The 24,941-nt window shown below is 36.8% G+C and overlaps 1 protein-coding gene across 5 annotated transcripts in view; it reads left to right on the top strand.

Annotated features, from left to right (window-relative positions):
* VTI1A (vesicle transport through interaction with t-SNAREs 1A) overlaps positions 1 to 24,941 on the top strand; it is a 271,371-nt gene that overhangs the window by 146,495 nt on the left and 99,935 nt on the right. For 2 of the 5 annotated variants that reach the window (XM_051799934.1, XM_051799933.1), the window contains 2 exons: positions 12,695 to 12,765; positions 17,137 to 17,209. In XM_051799934.1, the coding sequence (XP_051655894.1) occupies positions 12,695 to 12,765; positions 17,137 to 17,202 (137 nt within the window). In that variant the 3' untranslated portion in view covers positions 17,203 to 17,209. Of the gene's footprint in view, positions 1 to 12,694; positions 12,766 to 17,136; positions 17,210 to 17,319; positions 22,820 to 24,941 lie in introns of those variants that run through there. The other 3 variants (XM_051799931.1, XM_051799930.1, XM_051799932.1) reach the window with 2 other exon arrangements.

The raw sequence follows: 24,941 nt of genomic DNA, 5'->3' as shown, positions 1-24,941 counted from the left end.
AAAAGCAATTAAAGCAATGAAAAGAAATAAAATAGAAATTAAATAAAATAAACCCCAGCACATCTTCAGCAATTCCTTTGCTAAAACTTGTGATATGGTGTGAAAGAGGTTGAAGCTGTCCTCCTTGATAATACATTAAATAATTATTAAATTTTTATTTTACCTTAAGTAGGAATAATATTTGATTGTCACTTAAACTGGTTCTTTAGCATCTCATAGATTTACCCACAATAATCCAAGAACATTTAATAAGTCTTAAAATATTCATAACACACGGAGATCATTACTCTTGAGACCTTTGTACAAAGCAGTGAAGTGTGTTAGACATATGGCAGAAACCTCTTAATTTCTTATTTCTTGCTATGATTGTATGAAAGAAAGGAAAATTCTCTGTTCTTTTCCCCATTGCAATCTGCATGCCATTGTTATGTCTGTTGTGGGCCAAAGTCATCTCATACACATGAGATGAAGAACATGGAGTTAATCAGGCTTGAATTTAGCTCAGTAAATATAAGCACAATAATAGTAAATTGTTTCAGTTTTCTGTACAGTATTTCAGATAACAAAAATGAGGAAATAATTTATTTCTACATCCAGAATGACGTTAACAGCCCAAACTGTGCTGCATGACAGATGCTGGTACCTACCTTTTATATTATTGGTAATTATCCAAAGTTGTTAATTGCTGTGGCATTGAGTATTAAGAAAAAAACCAAACAACAATTGATATGTCCTGCATTGGAAATATATCATAAATATCAGAAGCCCTTGTCACAGTACTGACTGTATGTAGAAAGGATGAACAATTTTGTTTTAATTATATTTCAATGTGATTGTGTAAAGTCAAGTGGAACCTCCATGGATTAAATCTAAAATAAAACTGTGGTTGCAGCGTATGGTCATAATCCCCAGATCTGTTGTGTCGGAATGACAGAATAATGAGTAGAAGTTAAAATGTCCTCTGCTTTCAAGTCATCATGGTTGTCATTTGATTAAATAATAGTGCATTCTGTTTGATGTCGTGGCTTTATTATTCAGAAGCACTTCAGTATATGTGTCCTACCTTTGTATTATATGCTCCTGGCAACCAGGTGTCCATATAGGTTCTTGTTTACACACCTGCAACAGATACACTGTATGTTTAGCTTGCATATGTGCTGCTTGAATATGGAATTTTAATTATTCCTCTTAATTATGGTGCATTCACCAAAAAGAAGGAAATCATTGGTCAGGTACAAAAAGAAACTGCTTAGTATTTGAAGGAATTTGATAATTTTGTTGTAGTTCATAGCTTGGCAGGTGGTAATAATGCTATGCCAGCACTGTCAAAATATGAAAATTAAAGTGACGATGGGTTTTAATGAAATCCATTTGACAAATATAATTAAGGTGTTTTAATATGAAGCCCTGTAATAAAGACTACCGGTGGACTCCCTGAGGTCCTGACTAATTGTGTAGATTGCTTTTAAGCTTTGAATAGTTTTATTGGATAATGAACTGTTAAGAAGTGTTAGATCTTTCTTAAGCAGAATTTGGTTTGAAAAAGAAGAGGAGAGACAGGCCTGAGGTGTGGCATTTTAAACATAATTAGAAGAGAGATTTAAGTTAACATCTTTGATCTTGCTGTCAGTTTTTGATTAGAGCTGTAAATGCTTTAATCAAGTGCAGTGTAGTCATTACATTTCTTACTGTTTTTAAACTGCGAAATTACTGAGACACTGACATCGGTTTAACACTTCTTGAGAATTTCCAGCAAAGTTATGTTTGTAAACTGGGTGTTTGCATTAAATTGTCATACTGCAATAATTTACCGATTCAGTAGATCATGAGATAATTATATTTTGGGCCTCAAATAATCTAAAAACACTTTATGAGATTAAATATAGTGTCCTGTAGTTGAGGAGAGTGGACCACTTCAGGTTTCATTTTAAAAATAATTTCCAATGTTTTTTTCAATTAAAATGGTATTAAAAGTGGTGATCGTAACGAAAATGAATATGTAAGAAGCTAAATGCAGTATTTAAATGCCTTCCATAGAAATACAATCCTTTTAATGTTGCATACTGTATTTGACCAATGTGGATTCCTTCACACCCATATTAGAAACAGGGAAATAGGTACAAATATTTATCAGGGGTACAGAAGTGTCTGAGCCAGTAACAGAATTCTGTTCTCTCAAATTCCATCTTGCAACATTAAAGATTGCTTGAAGAAATTTCAGGAAGATCAATTTATTTATTTTTTTATGGCATCCAAAACAGCACTAAAATGTGAAAATGGCTGTGTGCTCAGGTCTGTAACATGAGTGGGGATGCTGGGCTGGATGGTACCTGCCCACAGGTGGTATGACTTTCATTTCAAATACAGAACCCAGCAGTCCAGCGTTCTTTCCCAGATCTGACCTTGCCTCCCTGTGTGCTTGATCTTTGAGCATGACAGAAAATCCAGGTACTTGTCTCTTTACTGTGTGGGCTAGGGGCTGCCCTGAGTACTATTTTGTTCATATTGGTCCTCTAGAAATTAAGAAATAAGGTACAACAAAGAAAAATGTACTCAATTTCTTCAATCTGCAGCATATAGACCATTCACACAAATAAATGTTAACAGTGGCCTGCCAGTGAGTCCTACAAATTTGTTAATGACATCCCAGAGCAGACCACCTGATGCCTTTGGAAGTATGTCCTGCATGCTGACATGTCTGCAGACTGACAGACCAGGAGAGAGAGGAGATGTCATCTAAACTTGGGACATCCCCACAGAGACTCTTCTGCTGCCAGCACTTCTTCATGGCACCTCCAGTGCACAAATCTGTGCTGACTGCAATTCAAGTAGCACCTAACATTGAGAAGCAGAGACTCTGGTAACCCTGACTCAAATCATCGGGGACTTAAAGACCATGTCCAGTAACTGGGATAGCACTCCTGGCAGCTGCTTTGGGAGAATCCACACAGAAGCTGCTGCCTCATGCAGCAGCTCTGTTCTGGAGCAGTTTGTTTCTAGAAATCTCCAGGTTTTCCCCAAATTAAACCATATAGTGGTAGTCTAATGTAGAGATACCAAAAGTATCGATAAGTGTTGCTAGGTTGCTCCATCAGAAGAAATCACACTTGTAATCTTAGACACACTGAAAAATCAGGTGTTGTAGCAGTTTTTCCTCACAGGGATGACTTACAAACAAATCATACCTACATGCCATAAAGGTCCTGTGTAAGTCTACCTCTTAAACACCATTTGAAGAGCTTAACTTGATCCTTAAAATATGAGTCTGCTCTGAGGAATGCTATAAAAAATCTATTATGGGATGGTCTTTATTTCCATCTCAGCAATTTTCAGAAGAAATATCTTTGTTTGACAAGTACAAGAGCAGAGATTTTCATTTTATGTGTGTGTGTGCGTGTGTGTGTATACACATAGCCTGCAAATTGAGCCTAGATTTTAAAATCAGTCTGTATTCTTTCCTTCTTATATACCTCCTGATAACACTTTTTTTACCAGGCCGTTGGGTATTTTTCATTGTTCCCTCTGAACCCTCACTGCAGGTTTAGGGAGGTAGTGGTTTTCCCAGCATTACTCTGTGTGTAATCAAAGGCAACATTGCAGATGGAAATAACTAGCACTTAGCTCATGTGTGTGAAAAAGCAGAATCCATAGCTGCATTGATCCTGCAGGGTAAAAAAAACCAAAAAAAACCAAAAAAGTCTTGAGATGGAAAGGTGTAAGTGAAGGAAGACTGGAGGTTGTAAGAAGTGTGCTGTGTAAGGAGCACAGAGATGTTTATCTTGACGTTTTGTCCTTTAGGTGCAGGTTTTTAAATTATTGTATATTTCAAGTGAACACAGATTCTAATTGATGGATATAAATATCATTCTGTAGAAAACCAAGACTCAAAATATAATAAAATGCACAATCTACTAAACTTCATTGCCAAACAAAAATACAGCCAAGTGAGCATTTCCTAGAGAACCCTCCAGAGGCCAGGATAAAATTCTGGGTTAAAACTGGAACTTGAACCAAAGCCAGGCCAATAAGCTACAGACTGTCCTTTCCCTCTGTCCCTTGTCCTTCCATGTCCAAGTAGCTGCTTCAGATCGCCAGAGTCCTGATAGAAGAAACACCCTTCTCTGCAAGCAAAACTACTATCATGACTAAACTGTTCTGCATTGCACATCACATGGTTTTCTAGTAGTAAAGTGCCCAATGAACAAATTAACATTGTCTTGAAAGGGGTTTTCCCTCTCCAAATTGCCATCTCTTTGGAGAGATATTATGTTTTCAAGGGAAACAAGCTTCATTAGTAATTTGGAATTAATTTTTCCTCCTTTTATAGATTAAGTTTTAAAATATCTTTTTTTAGTTTTGGTAGAAACCTTGAACATTAACTTTCCTCAGCATTCTTTTTATTTTTTAAGCCTTGGTGCTTTCATCCTCCAACTTTGCAATACAGTTCTTTTATATGGCATTTAGATTTTGAGAGATTTGGTTTATGAAAAAAATTAGAAACAGTTAAAGGATGAGCTAATTAATATTTCTTCAGCCTAAGGTACACTATTGTGTTAGAGTTTTACCACATTTGTAATTTATGCCTGTTAAACCTTTGTTTTATCATTTATTTTGGACTTCTACGCTTCTATTTGCACTTGCTGGCTGTAACAAGCATTTCATTTTATATGGAGGAAAGATGGTTTCAGTTTCAGTTACTTTTACTGTACCCAGAAAGGAGAATGGGATTTGCAAATGATAAATGGGGAAGTTGACTAGCTAACTAATAAAGATTTGTCTTAATCAAGTATGATTTGTCAGAACAGGAGCGCACTGGGGTCAGGGCACACGCAATGAATAATACAGCGTTCACTGGAGAAAAGGACCAGGCAAAAGGCCTCATAAATATGCCACGATTACCCATTGCTAATTCGTATTCAAAGAATGAGTTGCACTGAAGCCAGCTTCGAGGTTGCTGGGCTGTTCACCTGCTTTGTGGGCTTTCCAATGTTTAAGAAAGTTTCTATCTATATATATATAAGTGTATATATATGTATATATATATATACACACTGTTTACAGAATACTTTATTTTTTCTCAGACTGCTACACCTTTTGGTCATTGATTTTAAGCATTATTTATTATCATCTTCTAGGGTGTTGTTTTATTTTTCTAATGTCTGGATGCTATTTTATTTCTAATTTTCATTGTTTAAATATGAATATGAATACAGCAGGAGGTAATTCCATTCACATTTAAAATGGATTTCTGAACAGGGCAAGAAAGGTTAAAACACTCTTTAGCTCCATGGAAGTATTAAAGATCAAACAGACTTCTTGCTTGTGTTGCCAATGTCCTCGACTTTCAAATCAGTCTGTAGATTCAGAATAAACCTGTACATCAGGTTGGGGGAAACCTGAGCAAACCCAAATGGCTGTGGATTTATTTTCTGTTGTTGACTTTGCTTTTTGCTCTAAGGAGCAATTTCTCAGATTGAAACAGCTGAAGCATATACTCTTCTCATAGGTCTTCTGATGTCCAGAAGCTGAGATACTGCAAAAAAAACCTTGTTCCTATTCATAAGTTCAAGCTACATAAATGGGTTGTGAAGAATCAGTTAAAAAATAAATAAATAAATTGTTCCAGTGCTTACAGATATAACTAACAGACTTTGTTCTTCATCATTTTACTGTTTGAATGTCATAGACTGTTGTTTTGTGTAGTCAAATAAGATTGAAAAAAAAACCCTCTTGCTCCACTCTTGAATTTTAAAACATATTTCAAAACATTTTCTTCTCTTTTGAAAAACTAATGTGACTTTTTTTTCTTTCTGCTCACTGTTTGGCTCTGCTATTCTGTCTCATCTATTTTCTACTCACCTCTGTGTCTTGAAGAGCACTTACTGCTTTAAGAGGAAATCAGCTCTAGAAGCAGGGCCAACTTTACGAGCCTCGAGCTGCTAAATGCAGGAGTTTAAGTTGCCAACTCTCTTCCTGCACATTTTAAGTCGCTGAAATAACCAGTGCTGTGGGGTCCAGAGTAATTATTTGCACTGCTCTAAGTGTATAGAAAACTTGGTAGGTGGTGGAGCATTTTTGATTAAATGATGATTATGAATCCAGCTTTAGATGAACCAGAGATCACTGTTGAGTCATCTCGATGCTGTTTGGAGTCATAGGTTTAATTAAGCGATGGTTTGTGGCTCAAATTTTAGAGGATATGTTTCTGCAACTTAATTTAGATGCAATCAGGATTGTTAATGCTCCACCCTGCTAAATAGCTTTCAGACAAGTTCAAGATTGGCAGTACTGTAATGAAGCAGCATCCCTTCCTTGCGCCAAGCTCAGAGTGAGCAGGGACTTCTTCCATCCTGACAGCACTTTAATAGTAGTAGGAAAAGAAGGTACTGAGAGTTGGTTCCCAATTTCACGAACATAAGTGATTGAAAAGGGGGTAGCAAGTTGTTTACTTATCGATGCACTAAGGAAGGATTTCTTTTTGCCTTAGAACTTATTTGAAGGAAAGGGGTAGAGGAGGAAGATGTGATGGGAGGAATTTGGAGCAGATGAGCACTGCCAAGCTGGGGCATGGCTGGAACAATGGCTGGACTTCAATGTAGACAAGTGCTCAGCAGAATCAAAGTCTGCCACCTCCTGTGAATGTTGCTGTGAGGATGTTAGTAAGGGAGCTCAGCTAGATGGGTGATGGGAGTAGACAGAAAAAATACATCAGTTAGTGAGAAATGAGTAGTTTTTTTACCAGGAGATTGATGTAAGTTAGGATTTCAGAAAAAGCACGAAACTTTAGAAATAGAAAAGGCAACTGGAGGTGCAGTTACTAGGTCTGTCATATATCATCTTTCTCTTTTCTTTTTACTATTTTCTTCTCATTCATCTGCCTTTTTTTTTCCTGGGGAAGGACAAAGTAGGTTTGGACCATGGGAGGTGTTGGTTATGAAATGCTCCCAGTTTCTTCTTAAAAGCATGTCACACCTTCCTGAAATATCTTTTCTTCCTTATTTTGAACAAAGCACAAAGAGTGGATTTTGATTAGGTGTTCTGGGTGTTTTTCTTTCTGGTTTCCCCAACCTCGGTATCAACGGACCCCTTTTGCTCTTGGCCAATGAAAATAATTTCCTGAGCATCCTTTATAGCTTATAGGGACCTTTTCATTTGAAAGAAATGTTTGTATTTTTAGTTTGGTGGGCATCTTGGACTTTAGCAGTTTGGGAGGTATCTTTAGATGTTATTTGCTTTCACGATAAGACTGGGCAACTTCTATTATCCTCTCTTGCAACTGAACTTCTGACAGCTCTGGAAGTGTTGGATATCCTCAGTGTATGCTCTGGACTGTCAGTGCTCTTTCCACTGGTGCGGCATTTGCTTCTGCTGAAGAGGCCAACTAGTCCCTATAGAAAATAACTAATTTTTATTTTATTGTGTTAAGTGACCACTGAACAGCAAGCAGATTAACATCTTTGTGACAGATTCCTGAGGCATCTAAGCTCCAACTCTCATGTTTCACTGTTCTGTTAATGCTCTACAATTTGTCTCTCCATTGGCTAATAGCTGTTATATTATCCTTCATTTGTCTGTATTAACCTGTACTTGTTGTTTAATAACTTTAATGATCTAAATCCTTCTGTTTCTAATTATATCGGCTGTTCAATGTAAATACATATCAACTGTGAACTTAGGAATTTATCAGACTTTTACCTGTGTCCTTATACTTTAAGATATGTCATCACTTTCTTTATTAACTTTCTGCTGTCAGAAGCATAAGGCATTTGACTCAGCCCTGAATTCTTCAGCTCCTGCAACATATATTTTCCAAGTTTGTAAATCTGCTTGCTGTCACCTCTGAAAAGCTAGTATTTAATGTTTTCTAGCATTTTTTCCCAGAAACTGCTGTTGATGATTTATCCTAGTCTTCTAAAATCAGAACTTTTAACCTGTCCAAAAAAGAGTGGCTTTTAGGAAAAAGAAAAGTCCTGACCTGTGTCAGTGTGGTTCTCAAAAAATCTTCCTTTAGCTTTTACTACATCTTCAGAGCATGTGATGTCTCTGTGCAAAGACAACACACTACTGCACTCCCCAAACGGCACTACTAGACAGGGCTGAAGATCTCGGGGTGAAACTGTTCTCCATTCCTACCCTGACCAACACACAATGAGTTTCTTAGTGTATTTCATGATTCTGTAGAACAGCCATCTTGATTTTTAGCATGATCTGCTTTTCCCAGTGTAAATTAGTTTGTCTTTTCCAATCTTTACTTACATAGCTCAGATGCATACATTGTACATATGATGAGGTTGGGCAAATCATACTTCCAGGCATCCTCTCTGTGATTTGGTTGGTTTTAAGCTTTTTTTATATTTTAAATTATATCAAGATATCTGCTGCTCTTATGAAACATATATATATATATCTTTATATATATCTTTATATATATATATATATATATATATATATATATATATCTTTATATATATCTTTATATATATATATATATATATATATATATATATATATATATACACACACATGCAGGATACTCTTTGAGAGAAAAGGTGCTGTATAAATTATGTTGGATTATTTTATTTTTCGTATGAAAAGAAAAATGGAGAGTCTGTCTTCAAAATTCATAAAAATGCATGTTTGTTTATCCAAAAGCCTAGAGAGGCTCATTCCATGTCATTCCTATCTCTTGAGTAAATATATTAGTCATTCTTAAGGGAAAAAGTATTATTGACTTGAGTGATTAGAAAAAGCTCTTTCAGAATCAGTTTAGCTGATAAAGTAAATAAATACTTAAATGGCTGGAGGCAAAAAAAGTAAAAGAAAAAACAGTCAAGCACAATTTATTTGTGTCCTTGACTTGTGTGTAGGAATTAGAAACCAAGCTTTGTAGACCATATATTAAATAATTACGATTTGTACATATAAATAAATACTGCATATAGGTTACAGGCGAATTCCAAAGAAAGGGAGTATTTGGGAGCGTAAAACGTTGCTAGAAGTGACCTCTGTCTTTTGGGTTTATGTTAATATAAAAGTTGAAAACCGTGTGCCAATTTGTGTACATATGAAGGGGGAAGCTAGGTTTGCATTTGTTGGTTTTGGGTGGGGAGTGTATTGTTTTTTCTTCAGCTGGGGAAAGTGTATTCATTTTTTTAATTAGTTGCAGTGTTTTAGGATAAGAAATGTTATCTTTTTTTTTTTTTTGGATAACACAGTCTTATAGAACCAGGCACCTTTTGTGTTGGACTCACAACATGGAATTATTGAAGTGCTCGGTACTGAAGAACCTGATTTCCCATACCTTGTTCAAGCACCTTTAGGGCAGAATACATTAGAGCTGTGAATTTTAGCAGTCATCCTTTAAGGCTTGTTAATGCTTGTTAATATTATGTACTTTTTCAGAATTATTTTTTTCTGGCCATCACAGCATTGTTTAAGACTGAGATAATTGCTATACTGAATATTCCTGCCCTCTGTCAGTACATAGATAATAATGATGTAAATGCATTCACCCTTCCGCTTCTCATAGTTTAGCTGTAATTTTAGAACATAATTTTATGCATCTCTTTGGGAATTTCAGTTAGAAGAGGCAGCACCACTCAGTCTTTTGTAGGACTTGGAACTGCACTGTGCTAAACACTGTCCGTATGTAACGACTGAAAGGTTGGCATAATCCCCAAATAATTGATGTTGTTAAGATTCTATGGAAATAACACCATTACTGGCAACAGGCAACACCCTTCAGTTTGTGTACTGGTCTTAATTCATGCATCTGCACTACAGCATATCTTACAAACCTGACCTTTTCACATAACTGTGGTAGCTTCATCAATGACTTGCATTATAAGTAGGCTGGAAAGATCTATACAGCACCGTTGCACTAAAAGCACAGATCTGCCACATAGATAAATGTTTTAACTGGCAGGAAAACATCAGCATTGTGGGGAAACTTGAAAAATGGTAGCAAGCAGGTAGCAATGCTGTCAAGCTTGTAATTAACTGTGCTGTGGGCTAATGTTACGTTTTTCCTAGTCCCGGGCACCTTCAGTTGCAAACGAAGTGAGGAGACATGTCTTCATATCATTTAGAAGTCTGTATTTTCTTTATTTAATAACTTTTTTTTTGACTGTCTTGACCTTCCAGCTAAAAATCAAGTTTCACTCTCATCAGTGAATTTTCTGAGTAGAACAAGGATATGAAGAGGATAAAGGTGTCATTTTTTGTTTGCAAACTTATTGTGAGATTATGTTACCTCCGTTATGTCTCTTTGTTCAACTTATGTTGTTATTTTAGTCCAAAAAAGGCCAAAGATCATCAACGAAAGTGCATGTAGAGTAAAGCTGCTCCTGTAAAATTGATGATCCGTCCAATTATTTATCTATAGAGGCTGCTGGGAAGAAACGCAACTATCTCAGTTCTCAGACCCCTCTGCTAGGTTGAACTTCATGGCTGAAGGTTTAATCCCTAAGTGTCATATCAACAATTCATTCTGTGATATTCTGGCTGACATGCTCTCCTTCCTTATTTATTGATGTCTTCAGTCATCGACAATGAGAGGAAAATACACTATTCGTCAAAGTGACGGTGTTTTACCCTCACTTACAGTTGATGCTGCTGTCACATTGATGGTTGGAAAATAAACTCAATCATTATAAAAAGCTAAGAGTGTGAACTTGCCAGTGACAGGAAGAAGATGAAAAAAAACCCGCAGTAACTTGCTTAAAATTGCTGCAATAAAAATAAAGCTGTTTTCTATAAGGATATTTTTGAGCTTTGTTCATGAAATACCAAACCATTTTAGCCATTTGCTTTATACTTTCCTTTGAAGGAAAACCTGCTGCTCGCATTCCTTTTTGTCTGCAAACATACGTATAATTTTTAGCAATAAATACGCTTATTATCGTTTCACCTCATGTTACTAGGTTAGTAATTTGTTGATTTTTTTCCTTCTCTTTTTAAGAGATTTTGCTTTGTTTTTTCCTCCCCTGGATTACATTGAACACATGTATCTGTTTGTGTATTACAGTATGTTGAGTGCTTTGATGAGGAAAAACTCAGTATAGTTTCATCCAGTAAGTCCTTTGACATGCAAACATAGGCAAAGCTCTCTTGAATCGCTTTCTTAGGCTGCCATTCCTGTAGATGTACTGCACCGTGCAGCCTTTTTAACTCCATAACCATGTATCTTACCACATTTCACCTTTGGGAGGCATTGTATATACAGCTAAAAGTAAAGAACAGCAAGCCAAGAGGGACAAGATAGTATAATGAGGATGTCAATTTGTGGTCAGAGGAAATATTTATCTTACTTGTACTGTACTTGGCAACTGATAGAGAAATATATATGTAATGAATTTCCTTAGACTTTATCTGGCAGACTGTGTGCCTTGTGTTAAATGGGTTTTAAAAAAAGAATTACTTGTCTCAAACTTTAAAAGTTTGAGATGATTCTGCTTTGGATTGTTTCCTGAAAATGGACTGTATCTGTTAAAGAAAAAATAAATCATAGTCATGTTTACTAACATAATGGTGAATTTTCAATGGTTCATTTTCTTGAGGCTCCACAAATAATGACATTTTAAGATCCCACTAACTTACTAGAACAAAAGCAGGGCATGTTTTTTGTTGTTTATAAAAAGAAAAAAAAGTCATGTTTTTGTAGTTTTACTGTTTTGGTGAGTGTCTCTGGTAAGCCTGTTAAGTTACCTAACTGAATGTGCACAGAAATGCTGGTTTTCTCACATGTGCTATGTGTCCTGGGGCAAGCTACAGCTGCTTCAGCTCCTTCTGTCTTTTTCTCCATCTGTAAAATGGGAATGATTAAACTTATTTTTCTCCTTCAGGGAAATACAGGGAGGGTTTCTTAATGTTTCTATAGAGCTTTGAAGATTAAAATCTCTTCTCTATACTTGCTGCTAATATTTCAGTGTTAGAGAAGCATTTGACTGAAGCTGTTTGAAGAATAAAGTTTTGGCATCTCGTGTTGTCTTTGTACCGTATCTTGAGGCCTCTCTGCTATAATTTTGCAACCTTTGGTTCAGCGTGAGCTGCGGAAGCAAACAACCCCTGTGTAAACAAACGGTGATGACTATAAATTAATGTCGATGTCCACTATTAAAAACACCAGGAGATTACAGCATTTCTCTGAACTTGTCAGAAATAGTCCATGATGGAGCAAAGCAGACACCAGTAACTGGGCTTAGCCTGAAAAAGCTTTGATTTAAGCATCAGTGGTAAATGCTGAGAGTTACGGAGTGTGGTTTTCCTCTCATATGAGTTCTCAGTGTCTTTAGACGTATAAGGCTGGTGGTTTAGCAAAGGCTTTCTGCCTTCCTTTCTAAGACAAGGAGGGGCTTAAGGAATATATAGTAAGTATGAGCAGCCTGCACTAAGAGCAGCTCTGAAAGTCTTCTTGCCTTTGTTTCACAGACCAAAGGTCAGCATCAATTCCCAAGGCCTAGACAACCCCAAGAGATTGCAAGGAAACAGCTTCTGGTTTGGTTTGCTCCTTCAGTTTTATGTTGCTTGAAAAACCTAAAATTTAGTATAATGGTGTCTTTCTCTTTGCACTTAGGAGGAGTGATTAGGCTACGAAATGTATTTAATGCTGTTGTTACAATATGAATTGGCATTTTGAGGCCTTACAGTCACAAGCTGTATTTTTCATGATTTACATTTTCATTTTTTAATGCAGAGCAGATTGGACAGGAGATGCTTGAAAACCTCAGCCATGACAGAGAGAAGATCCAGCGTGCTCGGGAAAGGGTAAGTTTGATAATGAGTGCTGATCTCACATTTTGTTTGTATTGGGCAAGTTCTTTGTGCATGCAAAAATAATTCAGATGAGATATAATCACCATCAGCAGTGAAGAACTTATAAAGTGTCTTACGTGGGCCCAATCCTGCAATGTCTTTCTGATGGGGAGTCACACTGAAGTCACCAAATCTGCTGTTGGAAGCAAGCTTTTTGTCACTAACATCAAAGGTCAGTTTTCTGACCTTTCAAGGGTTTGTTTTAGTGTCCGCTCCAATGACTTCTTGGACTTCATGTGAAACAGTTCAATATCATATCTGAGCTCCTGACTAATAGTTGATCAACTTTACTCTTTGTAGCTGCAAATGCTAATAACTGCCTCCTTAGGCAGTTCTGCGTGAAAGGGCAGGTACTGGTTTCTTACACTGCTGCTTTGTCTCTGCAGTCAAGATAACATATCTGTGTCATTTTTGGCTCATGTGGCCTTCATGGGGATGAGCTCTACTCTGCAGAATTCATGGAAATGCTCAGAAGCACATCCAGTTCAATGGGTACAACTTTTCTGAGCTTCAGTCTAAGGACCCAACCTCTCTGGTTCTGGTTTCTGCTCGCGGAACCAGGAAAGGCTGAGCCTGCGACTTTCTGTCCATGACACGAATACTCAGATACTTTCCCAAGTGTCCAGTTTTGTCTGGTCCTCCCACAGGTCTCTAACTGACCGATGGCACTTAAAGAAACCCCTTTATCTGTCCCAGGGAGTTTCTTTACCTGGATAGGTTTGATTGGTAAAGCTTCATATGACAGCTTTAATGAGGCATTTTCTGTCAACTGTATGAATTGCTTTCTGAAGTCCTGGGCATTACCTGCTTTAAAACATTACATATAACTAAATCACTAAATGTAACTAAGGATTGTGAGCTTTTACCAAGTGTTGTCCGGGTAACTTGGTGTCTTATTTCACCTCCACTCCTCACTTCCCCAGTGACTGCTGGGTCTGAAATGCTTTTTGGTTTCTAGCTGGACAAATAAAACCTAGACAATGGAGGTGAATGTCAGGTATCACTTTCTGCTGATCCTAGAGATCCTCAGGAATGAGAAAGAGGGACGTAGTTGTGATCACTCAATGTATGCATGGTTCACAGCATAATTTCTCCTTTTCAATGGTTTCTACCCGAAGAGCAAATTTCTTTGATGGCAAAACCTCTAAGCTGCAAAGAACAAGATTAAAAATAAGAGTATTCTAGGAAAGTGCATCCCACCACAGTGCAGTAAAAGACCTCTTGGCATGATGGAAGAGCTCAAATTCCAAGTTTTTATCCTAAGCCACTTAAAATATTTTGTTTAGGGAATTCAGAAAAGTTGTCCAGTGGAGTCACACGGGTGGACCTGTCCCAGCTGTCTGTCTATTCAGGTGAACAGTTAGGGATGATCTTGGATAACTTGGCAAGGTTTTTATTTTCTGGAGGTTTTTTTAAAGATCAGGGCAGAGGATGCTCTATCAATGCATAATATCTTTGCAATAAACACATGGCATTATTATCTTATAAGTCAGGGAATAAAGTTTTTTTCTGAAATGCAATTGTCAATTTGAGCATGATGGTCAGCTTTAACAGTTCAATGTTGTGAAAAGTAGGAAGATTTTGCTATGAGCAAAATGTAAATGAGTCTCAATAGTTTGGTTACATTTACATATATGAATTTTCCTGTCTGTAGAGTAAAATTCCTTTTTTCTTTTTAAGGGAAAGAGAAGGGATAAAAGCTCTGCTAGCAGCCAGATAGGTTAACTGTGCTATACAGGATGCAAAAGATGCAACATTTTTTAGGAAAACCTCAAATTAAAATGTGTCTAAGGCAGACAAGATATCAACATCAGTATCTTGTTCAACTTCCTGTTTTCTCATTATTATTCTTAATATTATTTTTTAAACACTATATAGGTTTGCCATTACTAATATCAAAGCCTATTTCAAAATGTTTTCACTACAGCAGTTCTGTGAAACAAGAAAGTGCCCATCATATGCCATTTAAGAGGTTTGCATGCCACCAGTTCTTTGCCTTCTGTGGTGCACTGGTATTGGTAAAGAAATAATGAAAGAACTGCAATCAGATAATTCAGTTTTCAATAAAAACAAACAGTTTGAAACTCTTTATGTTGGTTTTTTTTTCTGCCAGTGCAGGAAGAAAAGGTGGTTTTTTAGTGTTCTCTTGGGAGGTAGCTAGAGATCTTCCAACTATGTGTATACGTGTTTGTTTCTTTTTTAATGTTGCTTTCACTTATTTTGTGGGTTTTTTTATTACCATAAAAACATGAGGTCGTCTTGCTTAGAGGAGTTTGTCAAACCTCTAAGATTCAGCTTCCCCTTCCTAACTATCAGCACTGATTCTAGCTGTCAGGTAGAATCCTGCAGCAAGAGAGGAAAGTTAGGATCAAACATTTAACGGTAAAAAGGAGAGCGCTACTTTTGTGTGAAAAGGGAGGAGAAGCCCCAAGTGTTAAATGCATCTTTATGAATAATAAAAGACCAATATAAAGCATACATTTGTACTTCAGATTCCCTTCTAGCATAGATAAGAACTTGGCTTTTTAATGAGCCTTTTAAAAATTATTGTGACGTTTTTTCTTCTGTTACTTGTGTCAAACCAGGCTAAACTGCTTTTCTGGAGCTTGAATTGTCTAGATGAATCAGGAAAAAATGAGGGAATGGCCTCCCTGGAATATAATGCTCATCTTTGTTCCATCATAGCACATAATTACAGAGATCTGAGAGTCAGTGCAAGCCTTCCCACTGAATATGATATTGCTAAGAGCAAGCCTTGATTGGTGTTATCCAGTCCCAGCTTCTGCTTGGTATTTTCTTAATAGCTGTTAGAAGAACAAGGGGAAAATTTATGCAAAAAGGTTTTGTGTCATTGATTGCAACTACTGATTTCAGTAATAAACATTAAATCTGGTAGCAAATATTTACAGTATTGGGCTCGAAAATAGAGACTGAGTTTAATATTGCTACTGTTCCTATATTCAAGATATAATACTGTTTGTTGTGATGAAGGTGATCTGTTATTGAAAGACTGCCACTCTTCTTGGCAGTGTTACTATTTTGATGGATTTATAAAACAGCATGCATTTTGTCTACTACAACAAAGTTTTTTTAGTAAGAAGTCAGTGAGTCAGGTAATCCTTTCAATCTGATTTGATAATGAAGAGGTAAATATTCAGCTTTTATAATGAGAAGAATGGTTTTTAGTATGTACACAGAGCTCTGTTTTGGGGCATGCTAGAAACAGTGGTCCCTGCTATTTCATAACTGAAATGCTTAGAATCATTAGATTATCTTTTACAGTAGATTTTGTTGTCCCACTGGTTTCAAGATATCTAAGAACTCAAAAGATGTCTCTCCTCTAGCTGCCAGTGGCAAAAGAGGCAATAGGAGAGTAACTGCATTCTTCCTGTAGTCTTCTTCATTTCTAGATTTCCTTTTGTGGGACTCTAATAAGCACAAAAATAGAGGGGACATTTTAACCCCTTTTAAAGAGCAATAGAAGTAAATATGAGGTTTATTTGCTTCATAACTCCCCATCCCCATCTCCACAATTTCATTTTTACTCAGTTGTATTTTTACCTATTTTGCAAGATTTTTGAGAGCTGTGGGACAAGTCAGCTAATTAAATTTAGCTATAAGCTGTAGGTTTCCTTTATCCTAATAAACTACAAAAATGGTCTTTTCAGTGAGTCACAGATCCTTACATGAAAGAAATATATATTATACAGCTGTGCCTTCTGTACACATATATACACACTATATACTGTTTACAAAGTATTTGAGCACCCATGCCAGTGGTGGCTGCTGTAAGGTCAGTACAAGTTTTGTATTTAAGGTACAGTATAGGCATATTCCTTTTACACAGAAATGGTAAAAGGAAATATTTTGTATTTCTGTTTTTTCTTTAAACTACTGTCTTTGAAAAACAGTGAAAGAAAGATAAGTTTTTTTTTCATAAAGCATCAGGAACACAGTACATGGCTGCCTCTTCATCCCTTGATGCCTTCACTAAGATACCTAACCAATACACATACACATATCAGTGGGATTTATGGATACCAATGTATACAGCTTCTACCTGCAACCCTTTATTTGTAAAGCTTTTGCTCTTTATCCTGACTCACCTTTGTTGCCTCAGTGTCTTATCTTCCCTGGGTTTCATCTTTATGTAAGTGAAAACAAGACAAAACATTTTTAAATTTCAGAGCTTCAGTGGCTTTGAGAGCTTGTTGTGGGCTAAACCTGAAGTTGATTGACTCAAACAACAGTAGAAATATCTGTCCTTTGTAGAGGTTGGAATATGTGTGCCTTTTACCTTTAATGAGACTCTTTTCTCCCCAGCTTAGAGAAACAGATGCAAACCTGGGGAAGAGTTCCAGGATTTTGACGGGAATGTTGCGAAGGTAAGGCCAAGGTAGGGACATTTCTCCTCTTTCTTTTCATCTTCTCTCCCTCCATGCCTTTATTTTCAGTTTTAATTCAACCTCAATGTTTTGCTGACATACCTGACTTTTTTTTACACAGGCTGCTGTGTAGAATGTGTTTGGATGAGTGCTGGCAGCGAAGCCAGCGTGGTTAGATGGCAGGCTTTGTCACACCTATGGAAAGAGTTTTCTGTAGCCTGAGGGATAGCCCTTGTATAATGATTTCTCATCTTTGTTTCTTTGTATTTATTTGGGAGGTTTTGGATGTGTGTTGTAAATTTAAGCTTTTTGATATGAACTCCTGTGTTTCTTATTCTTGAGTGATTTGGGGGTTTTGAGGGGGGTTTTGCGTGTTAAAGTGAGAAAGTTTGTAAATGTTTTGGGGCAGCATAAATTTGCACTCAGAGAAAAGGTTAAAATTATCAATTCTGCCTAAATAAATGGGGCAGACACAGTGTCAACTGTTGTGGTTTTAACATGTTTTTTCCATGCTTCCTATGGTATGAAAATTGTCCATGGGGTCAAAATGAGGTGATACAGAAAGGAAAACTGTGCAACATCCTAAAACTCTATGTGGGACTGCAAGGAGGGAGTTATCCAATGATTATTTCTCACCTTAAATTAACATTAGTACGTTCTCAGACAGATATTTTTGAATTAGTGACATCTCTGGATATGTGTTCTTTATCCAGTGAAACAGCACCTGAGCTTCTCTGTGATGTCCATTTCTGTATATATTCAGCTTCCTGAAGAAGAGAAGTATCCTTCAAATAAGCAGTGCTGGGTGCTAAGAAAGCTCAGTTTTAGGGGAGTTTAGTGCTCTGAAGAGTTCAGTATGACATTACCCTTACCACAGACTTTTATGTTGCATATTTACTTAATGTACTTGGCTTATTAAAAAAAAAAAGTAAAAAGAAGGAGAAGTTTTAGCAGAGTTGTTGATTTGTCACTTGGCTTGGGAAATAAATAAAACTATATCTCTCCACTAGTCTCCTCATAAAAATACCTTTGTTAGTTCCTTGTGTACCACATTGACAAAGGTTAAAATGACTGAACCTCATGCCTTCATTCCACAGATTTCTTACAATTCCAACTCCAAACTGTAACATATAAAATTCTCTGATTAAGAGTAATATGTAAATGACACAAGCTAAATTCAAAATCCATGGAGAAAGGAAGTGGCAATTGAAAGGGATGGTTCAGTGCCTGTAGACAATCAAAATAAACTATAAAAAAAATGAACAAAATAAAAGACTCAACTAAACCCAAGTCTCCGCAGGAAGGGCTCTGCGACATGAGCTGTAACGAATATTCTGCATATGTCTCCATTTTGTCAAATCTCATTAAAGGGGTTTCTTGCTTTATGTCAATTGAGCTGTCCAAAAATCATTCATCATTTTAGTGTAAAAAAAATCATGCAGTTATTTAAATAATATCATATTAATGTTAAAGTTCAGCTGTCATTTAATAGTATGGCTTAATCAGACATAGCATTTAGGAAAAATAGTTTTTTCGGGCTTTACTTGGCTTTCAGGTTGGCAGATTCAAATAAGGATTTATGGGTTTCTAAACCAATGTATTCTTTCCATGTTTATGCTTGAGGTACCCCAGCCTTTTTTGCAGCACCCTGTAGTCTGTTATTTTCAATAAAATAAAGTATCTCCTCATATTGTGTTTGAATACATTTGCAAGTAATTTGAAGAAGCTGAAACAAAAACATATGCTGTAACCTTTGACTTTGTTTTGTGTTTGGGAATCACAGTTAGGAGTCCTAGTTTATAAGTGTTCCATAAGCCAAATAAAAAATACGATCTTTCTGAAATATACTTGGGCTCTTCTTTTCAGAAAAAAGGATTTTGTAGTCGAACACCACGATGGCACATTTCTGTGTGTCAGGAAGTCATTGGATTTCCTTTTTCTTCAACAAAAATGCTGAGCTGAGTCACCCATCTAGATGAAAGGCAGGTTAGGATTTAAGCTCAGTTCAGGTAAACGTGCCAAAAGCAATGCCAGTATAGAAGCAGCTTGCAGTAGATGATTCTCAGGATATTATTTGAAACCACATAATAGATAGACCTACAGTGAATTTAATTTGTTTGTGACTGTTGAGTAGTTGGGCATTATCCCAGGCTCAGCATCATCCCAATGTTGTTTAGCTACAAGAATAATCTTAAAATACAGACCCCAAGAAATCAGCATGAATTAGATAAATACAACTGTAAGAAATATAATTAGCACAGATTGGCAGTTGTGTCCTAATTTCTGCATACTTCAGTACAGACCACACAGTATTTCACATAATTACTGGAACCAATAAAATAAGACACTGGAGGATCATTCTTCCCATCAATATTACACAGGAAAGGTAATGTTAAACTGAACATTACTCAGTGTAGTTGCTGCTCCCACAATATGTATTTGCTGATATGCTTGAAGTCATGTGCCAGGCTAACACCCTGTGCCTTAAATTAATGCCTAACTCTTTCTAATTTTACTGTTTGGGAAAGGTAAAGCAGCCTCTCTTTTGAATCTTGACAAATATATTAAGAGATCAGGTATTTAGATAGCTAGAGGGCTAAATTAATGCTTTCATATGACCAAAATTCCCTGTCCATGTGTTTGTGCATTAAACATTCTGGAGACAGGGAGTAAAAGCAGAGACAGGTTTTGTAGGTTGCCATAGTTCACAAAGGAAATCAGTGTCATGATAGGGATAGCTTGCCCTTCCTATCCCAGTTTGCTGCTCTAGCAGTTTAAGGTACTTAGCCTTATGTATTGGAATTTGTTGTCTCCCAGTATATTAGGTATGTGGGCAAGAGTATTTTTCTAATAAATGTTTTTAAATATTCTTACATTGAAATGACCTATACATTCATTATATTTGTTGTTTGGTTTTTTTTCCTCTGGTAGAATCTACTTAGATTCTGCTAACCTAGTATATTCCTCTTAGAGCATTGCATTACTAGGATAAGGGGGAATGGCTTCAAACTAAAAGAGAGCAGATTTCGATTAGAAATTAGGAAGAAATTAGTGAGTGTGATGTGGCACTGGAATAGGTCATCTCAGCTCTCTGTCCCTTGACCTCTACCCCAATGTGAATTGAGGAGTGCAGAGTGTGCTAGAAAGAAGCATAAAAGAATGTGTTCTGGAAGATCTTCAGTCTTTTGCCCATATCCTAAGCCAATAGTCTAGAAAAGCTTTTAAGAAAAGAATTTGGAAAGTCTCCAAGCCACACACGGCCCAGTGGGAAACAAACAAACCCAAAAGTAACCAGATAAAAATTTTAGTAGATTTGAATCTTTATTCAATTGGCAGATAAGTTCTATCTACCCCCCTTCAATTTGTAGGGAAAAAATACTTTAGAAAAACAGCTGCTACTCTCCAGGTCAATGTTTTATCCAGTCTGGTTTACCAGGATTTTTTTATGCCAATAATTCCCTTTTAATCTTCAGATTTCAATCTTCTGAATTGTTATCAGTGATGCTTTCAGAAGCTTATGAACACATCTGCTCTTATAAAAGAGACTTTTAAAGTTTGATTTCCATAAGGACAGAGACACTACCTCTAGAAATGAAGCAGTAAGTGTTCAGCTCTCAGGTAGTAAGTTATGTGACTTGCCAACAGATGCATGACCAATGTGACTACAATCAGAAATGGAATGCCTGCCCCCTGTGCTAGTTGAGGTCAAGCTTCTTCACTCTTATTTCCAGGAAAACAGAGTCCTGCTTCTTGAATCACTTCTAGTGAAACTTCCTTCTACTTTTGAGCTCCAGGAGAGTCCAGACCTTAGAGTTATTTTTCGACATTTTAGAGAATCGTAGGATAATTTAGGTTGGAAGGGACCTCTAGAGGTTGTCTGGTGCAACCTCCTGCTCAAGCAAGTCTCATTGGAGCAGGTTGCTCAGAATCTTCTTCAGTCAAGTTTCAAACACATCCAAGGTTGGAGGTACTAATGCATCTCTGGGCAGTGGAAACAGACAATTTCTCCAGGTATCTAAGTGAATTTTCCCAGCATCCAGCTTGTGTCCCTTGCCTCTGGTCCTAAGCAGAAGTGATTTAAAACATGTTTTTTAGAATTGGCCTTCTGAGTTTGGGCCTGGATTGCAGTCATTTCTAATAGTTCTCAAACAGCTTCAGCAGTGGTCATTAGGCTGAGGAGACAGTGTAGGGCAGTTCTTTAAAGAGGGTGTGGGGATGCTCAACCTCCACCCACTGACCTGGTAGGATCTATTCAGCAGTGTATGCACAGGACTCCTTTATTTGTTTTCTCACACTACTAGAGATGTAAAAAGTTAATGATGTCTGTTCTGCCTTCTTGTTTGACTCAAAAGCCCACATTTCCATATGTTGAAGAACAGCAGCAGAGACACTCATGTCCGTGTTGACACAAACCAAAACAGTGTTACCACTGCCATTTCCCTCTATTTCCCTACCAATCTCTGTTTCCATCCCCAAAAGTACATAACAAAAAAAGATTTTCTTCTGAGCTAAAGCTTGTCTCAGTATCAGTCATACTAGGTCATGACTGTCAGGTCTCTGCAGTTTTCTGAAGGCAGGTCTTTGTATCACTGATCCAGGGTGAGGTTTAACATACACTTAGATTTGCCTTGTTTTCATGCTAATAGAGGAGTTCCTCTTTGCATATTTGGTCTCAAACCAAAAGAAGTGTGAGTAGAAATTGTTTCAGCAATTTTTTTTGGTACATATATTTCTACTTTTACTTCAGGATGTGTTTCTGCACTGCAAAATGATTGAAACACTAAATCCTCTAGCAGCGTCTGCTCCATGTTGAATATTTACAGCTGCAGCTGTTTACTTCAGTAATTTAGACCTTGATTCAGGAACATATTTAAGCATATGGTTAACTTAAACCAGAGGAGCAATTCCCTTAGCTGAAGGGAGGCTGAATAAGGGGGGAGTGAGTGGCAGAATGATTCCAGGTCATCTCTTGGGGCAACATAGCTTTTATTGTGCTCCTTGCAAATCATGTCCTTAATATTTCTGTTGTTAACTGGAAACCATAAAACACACATAGAGTATTTTAATGCTTGTTACTGTCAGTATAATAACTTTCTTTTAAATTTTCCTGACTTTTAAACATTTAATACAGTAACATGATTCTTACACTATTGTACATGTTTGTATTTTATTATGTAACTAACCTTTATCAGTTATGAACTGTTGAATCTTTTCAGAAAGAAACTGATAAGCTTTGTGGTGGTGTTAATCACAATATAGTCCTTGGACAAGGAACATACAGCTTGTTATCCCAGATTAAACCTTGGCATTAATTAGTACTAGTTGTTCCTCTCTTCATCTCTAACTTTAAAAAGAAACCTTGTTTCTTTATTGAAGTGATGGACAAAACATCTGGAAAACACAAATGTAGTGTCAGCAAAATTCCCAAGGGTGAGCATTCTTCATCATTAGGAGTCCAACCAAAAAAGCAGGAAATGGGCCTCTAAGTCTGAACAGCAAATATTTTAAAATAGTATGGGACACTGTGTGTTCCCTGTTCTTAGTTCAGGTATGGCATGATCTGATGCATGTAAGATGCATTTCTTATTTTTAATAATTGAGAGCCATTTTATAAACCTTGCTCATCTTTCTTGGACAGTGTTGTGTGTGTTATTTCCAAAATGCTTTTGAAAAATCTTAATCTACTTTCATTCAATGTTAGAAATACTGTTCAGTTCATGCACCATGGAAGGTGCAGAAGTCTTTTGAGCTGCTGTATAACCACTATAGCTGCAGCATCAGTGTACACAGAGAGTTCCATGTCATGGGTGCTGAATGCCTTACAGAATGGGACCAATTTCAACATTGCCACATGTAGCTGGGATTAGTGTAATGTCACCTTAGCCTTTGCAAACCTTCATCTCTAACAACCTCATTGATACAGAGTTAAGTCTTCTTCAAACCTGAAAAGAAAGGAGCATCATGATTGATCTTTACATCTAATAACTTAAATGCATGGCATAAAATAAGTCAGTGTTTTAATCTTCTTATGCCCAGGCAGCCTTAGAAGGGTATGTCCCTCATTCATTGAGATAGAAGCATTTATGCCATAGCATTGTTTTATTTTTCAGATTGTTGGAAAGCTTTATCCACATGTCAAGCTGCCTATACTAGGTCTATTATGAGCAGGGTTCTCAGCATTCTTCAGACAATATTTCTAATTCTCTTTTTCCATTCCTTTTTGAAATGTACAATGGCCTTTGTTCTGTCCTCTCCTTTCCCTCTTTTCTATCATCTGGAATTACTATCTCATTTACCCCCCCCTTCTATCACTTGTATCCAGCTGAACAGCTGGAAAGAACATTATCTAAAGCGCAGTTGTGTTTCTGCAGGAAAGCAGGATCCCAGTGGATAATTATCCTAGCTAGTCCTAGACTGCAAATACCAAGAATGTAAAGCATCGTAATAGGTTAAGTATCATGTAACCCTTTGTGATTGTTTTCTGTACTGAGATATGTTGACTACCATTGAGCAGTTAGAGCCTAAAATGGTTCATAGTGTAATGAGTGAAACAAAAGGCATTTCATAGTCAGCATTGTCATGTCTGAACCACAATAGGTGTCCCATGACATGCTTTCATGAGAAGGCATGTCTTGTATCAGCATAGTCAGTGCAGTGCTTTACTGCAGTAGTTCAAGTAAGTTCCAGTTGGATGAGTTCTCTCTAACATGATATTGAGGAATGGTGAAGGTAGTAAAAATATTTTGAATGTGGTAGAATTGTTTGAAGCAGGGAACCTGTGAGCAAAAGCTGACATTGGTAATTGCTGAAATAACTGGAGACAACTCTTCAGAAATCAATTAAGTCAAACTTTTTAAGGCTAGTAGTTGATTAAGGATCATCACCTTGACACCACTCATGCTATAGCTGTGGCAGAACAATATATATACGTCACATTTTGCACATACCTTTTACTATAGAGTGTTTAAGCCATAAATTCCTAAATGCATCATATCACAGATATGCATGATATCTTGTCACTTCATTTTGATCCATAAGTTTACCAAAAGAAATAGAAAGTGGAAGTGATCTCAGGAAAGTTCATCCCTTTGTGTTAAAGCAGGATTGACTGACCCTGTTTCAGTCCTGACAGATATTTGTTTGGCCTGCTCTGCACTGCTCAACGTTCCTCATCTCTTCAATCAGATATTTCCAAGTTTTCCCTAATGTTTAGCCCAAATCCTTTTTCCCTAATGTTTAGCCCAAATCCTTTTTCCTGGGTAGACAGAGAGCTTTTATGTGCTGGTGCATTTGGGGAGGTTTCTGGTGATTTGTGCTGTGGAAAGAAATTTCTGCTGAACTTTTCAATAATTAGAGAACATAAATAATGGTGTACACAATTAAATTACAGTTTCTAGTTTCATTAAGCCAAGCCTTTTGAGGGGATTCAGGAATGTAAAAATGTAAGACTTTGATAGTGTTCTAATAGACAAATCCTGGAAGCTCAGCTTCTCCAAACAGTAACTTCATGTGTAGGTGTCACTGAGCTTTACAAAGAGACACCAAAATTAATTCATTCCCTTAAGGTTACCATAAGACTAAAACTAGACTGTATACTAAAAACAACATTTGAAACTCAAACAAAATCCACAAAGTACAGAGATTTAACTTTTTTTTGGTGACACTTCTAAACATTTAAAGAAAAATACAGTAAGTGTGACACACTAGCATTTTTGACAGAGCTAGTGATTGGAAATAAATGGA

Source organism: Manacus candei, unplaced genomic scaffold (genome assembly GCF_025592945.1).
Source record: "Manacus candei isolate 608988 ecotype Guabito, Panama unplaced genomic scaffold, ASM2559294v1 h1tg000050l, whole genome shotgun sequence".
Classification (NCBI taxonomy): Eukaryota; Metazoa; Chordata; class Aves; order Passeriformes; family Pipridae; genus Manacus; species Manacus candei.
This window is presented reverse-complemented; position numbering and strand designations above follow the sequence as displayed.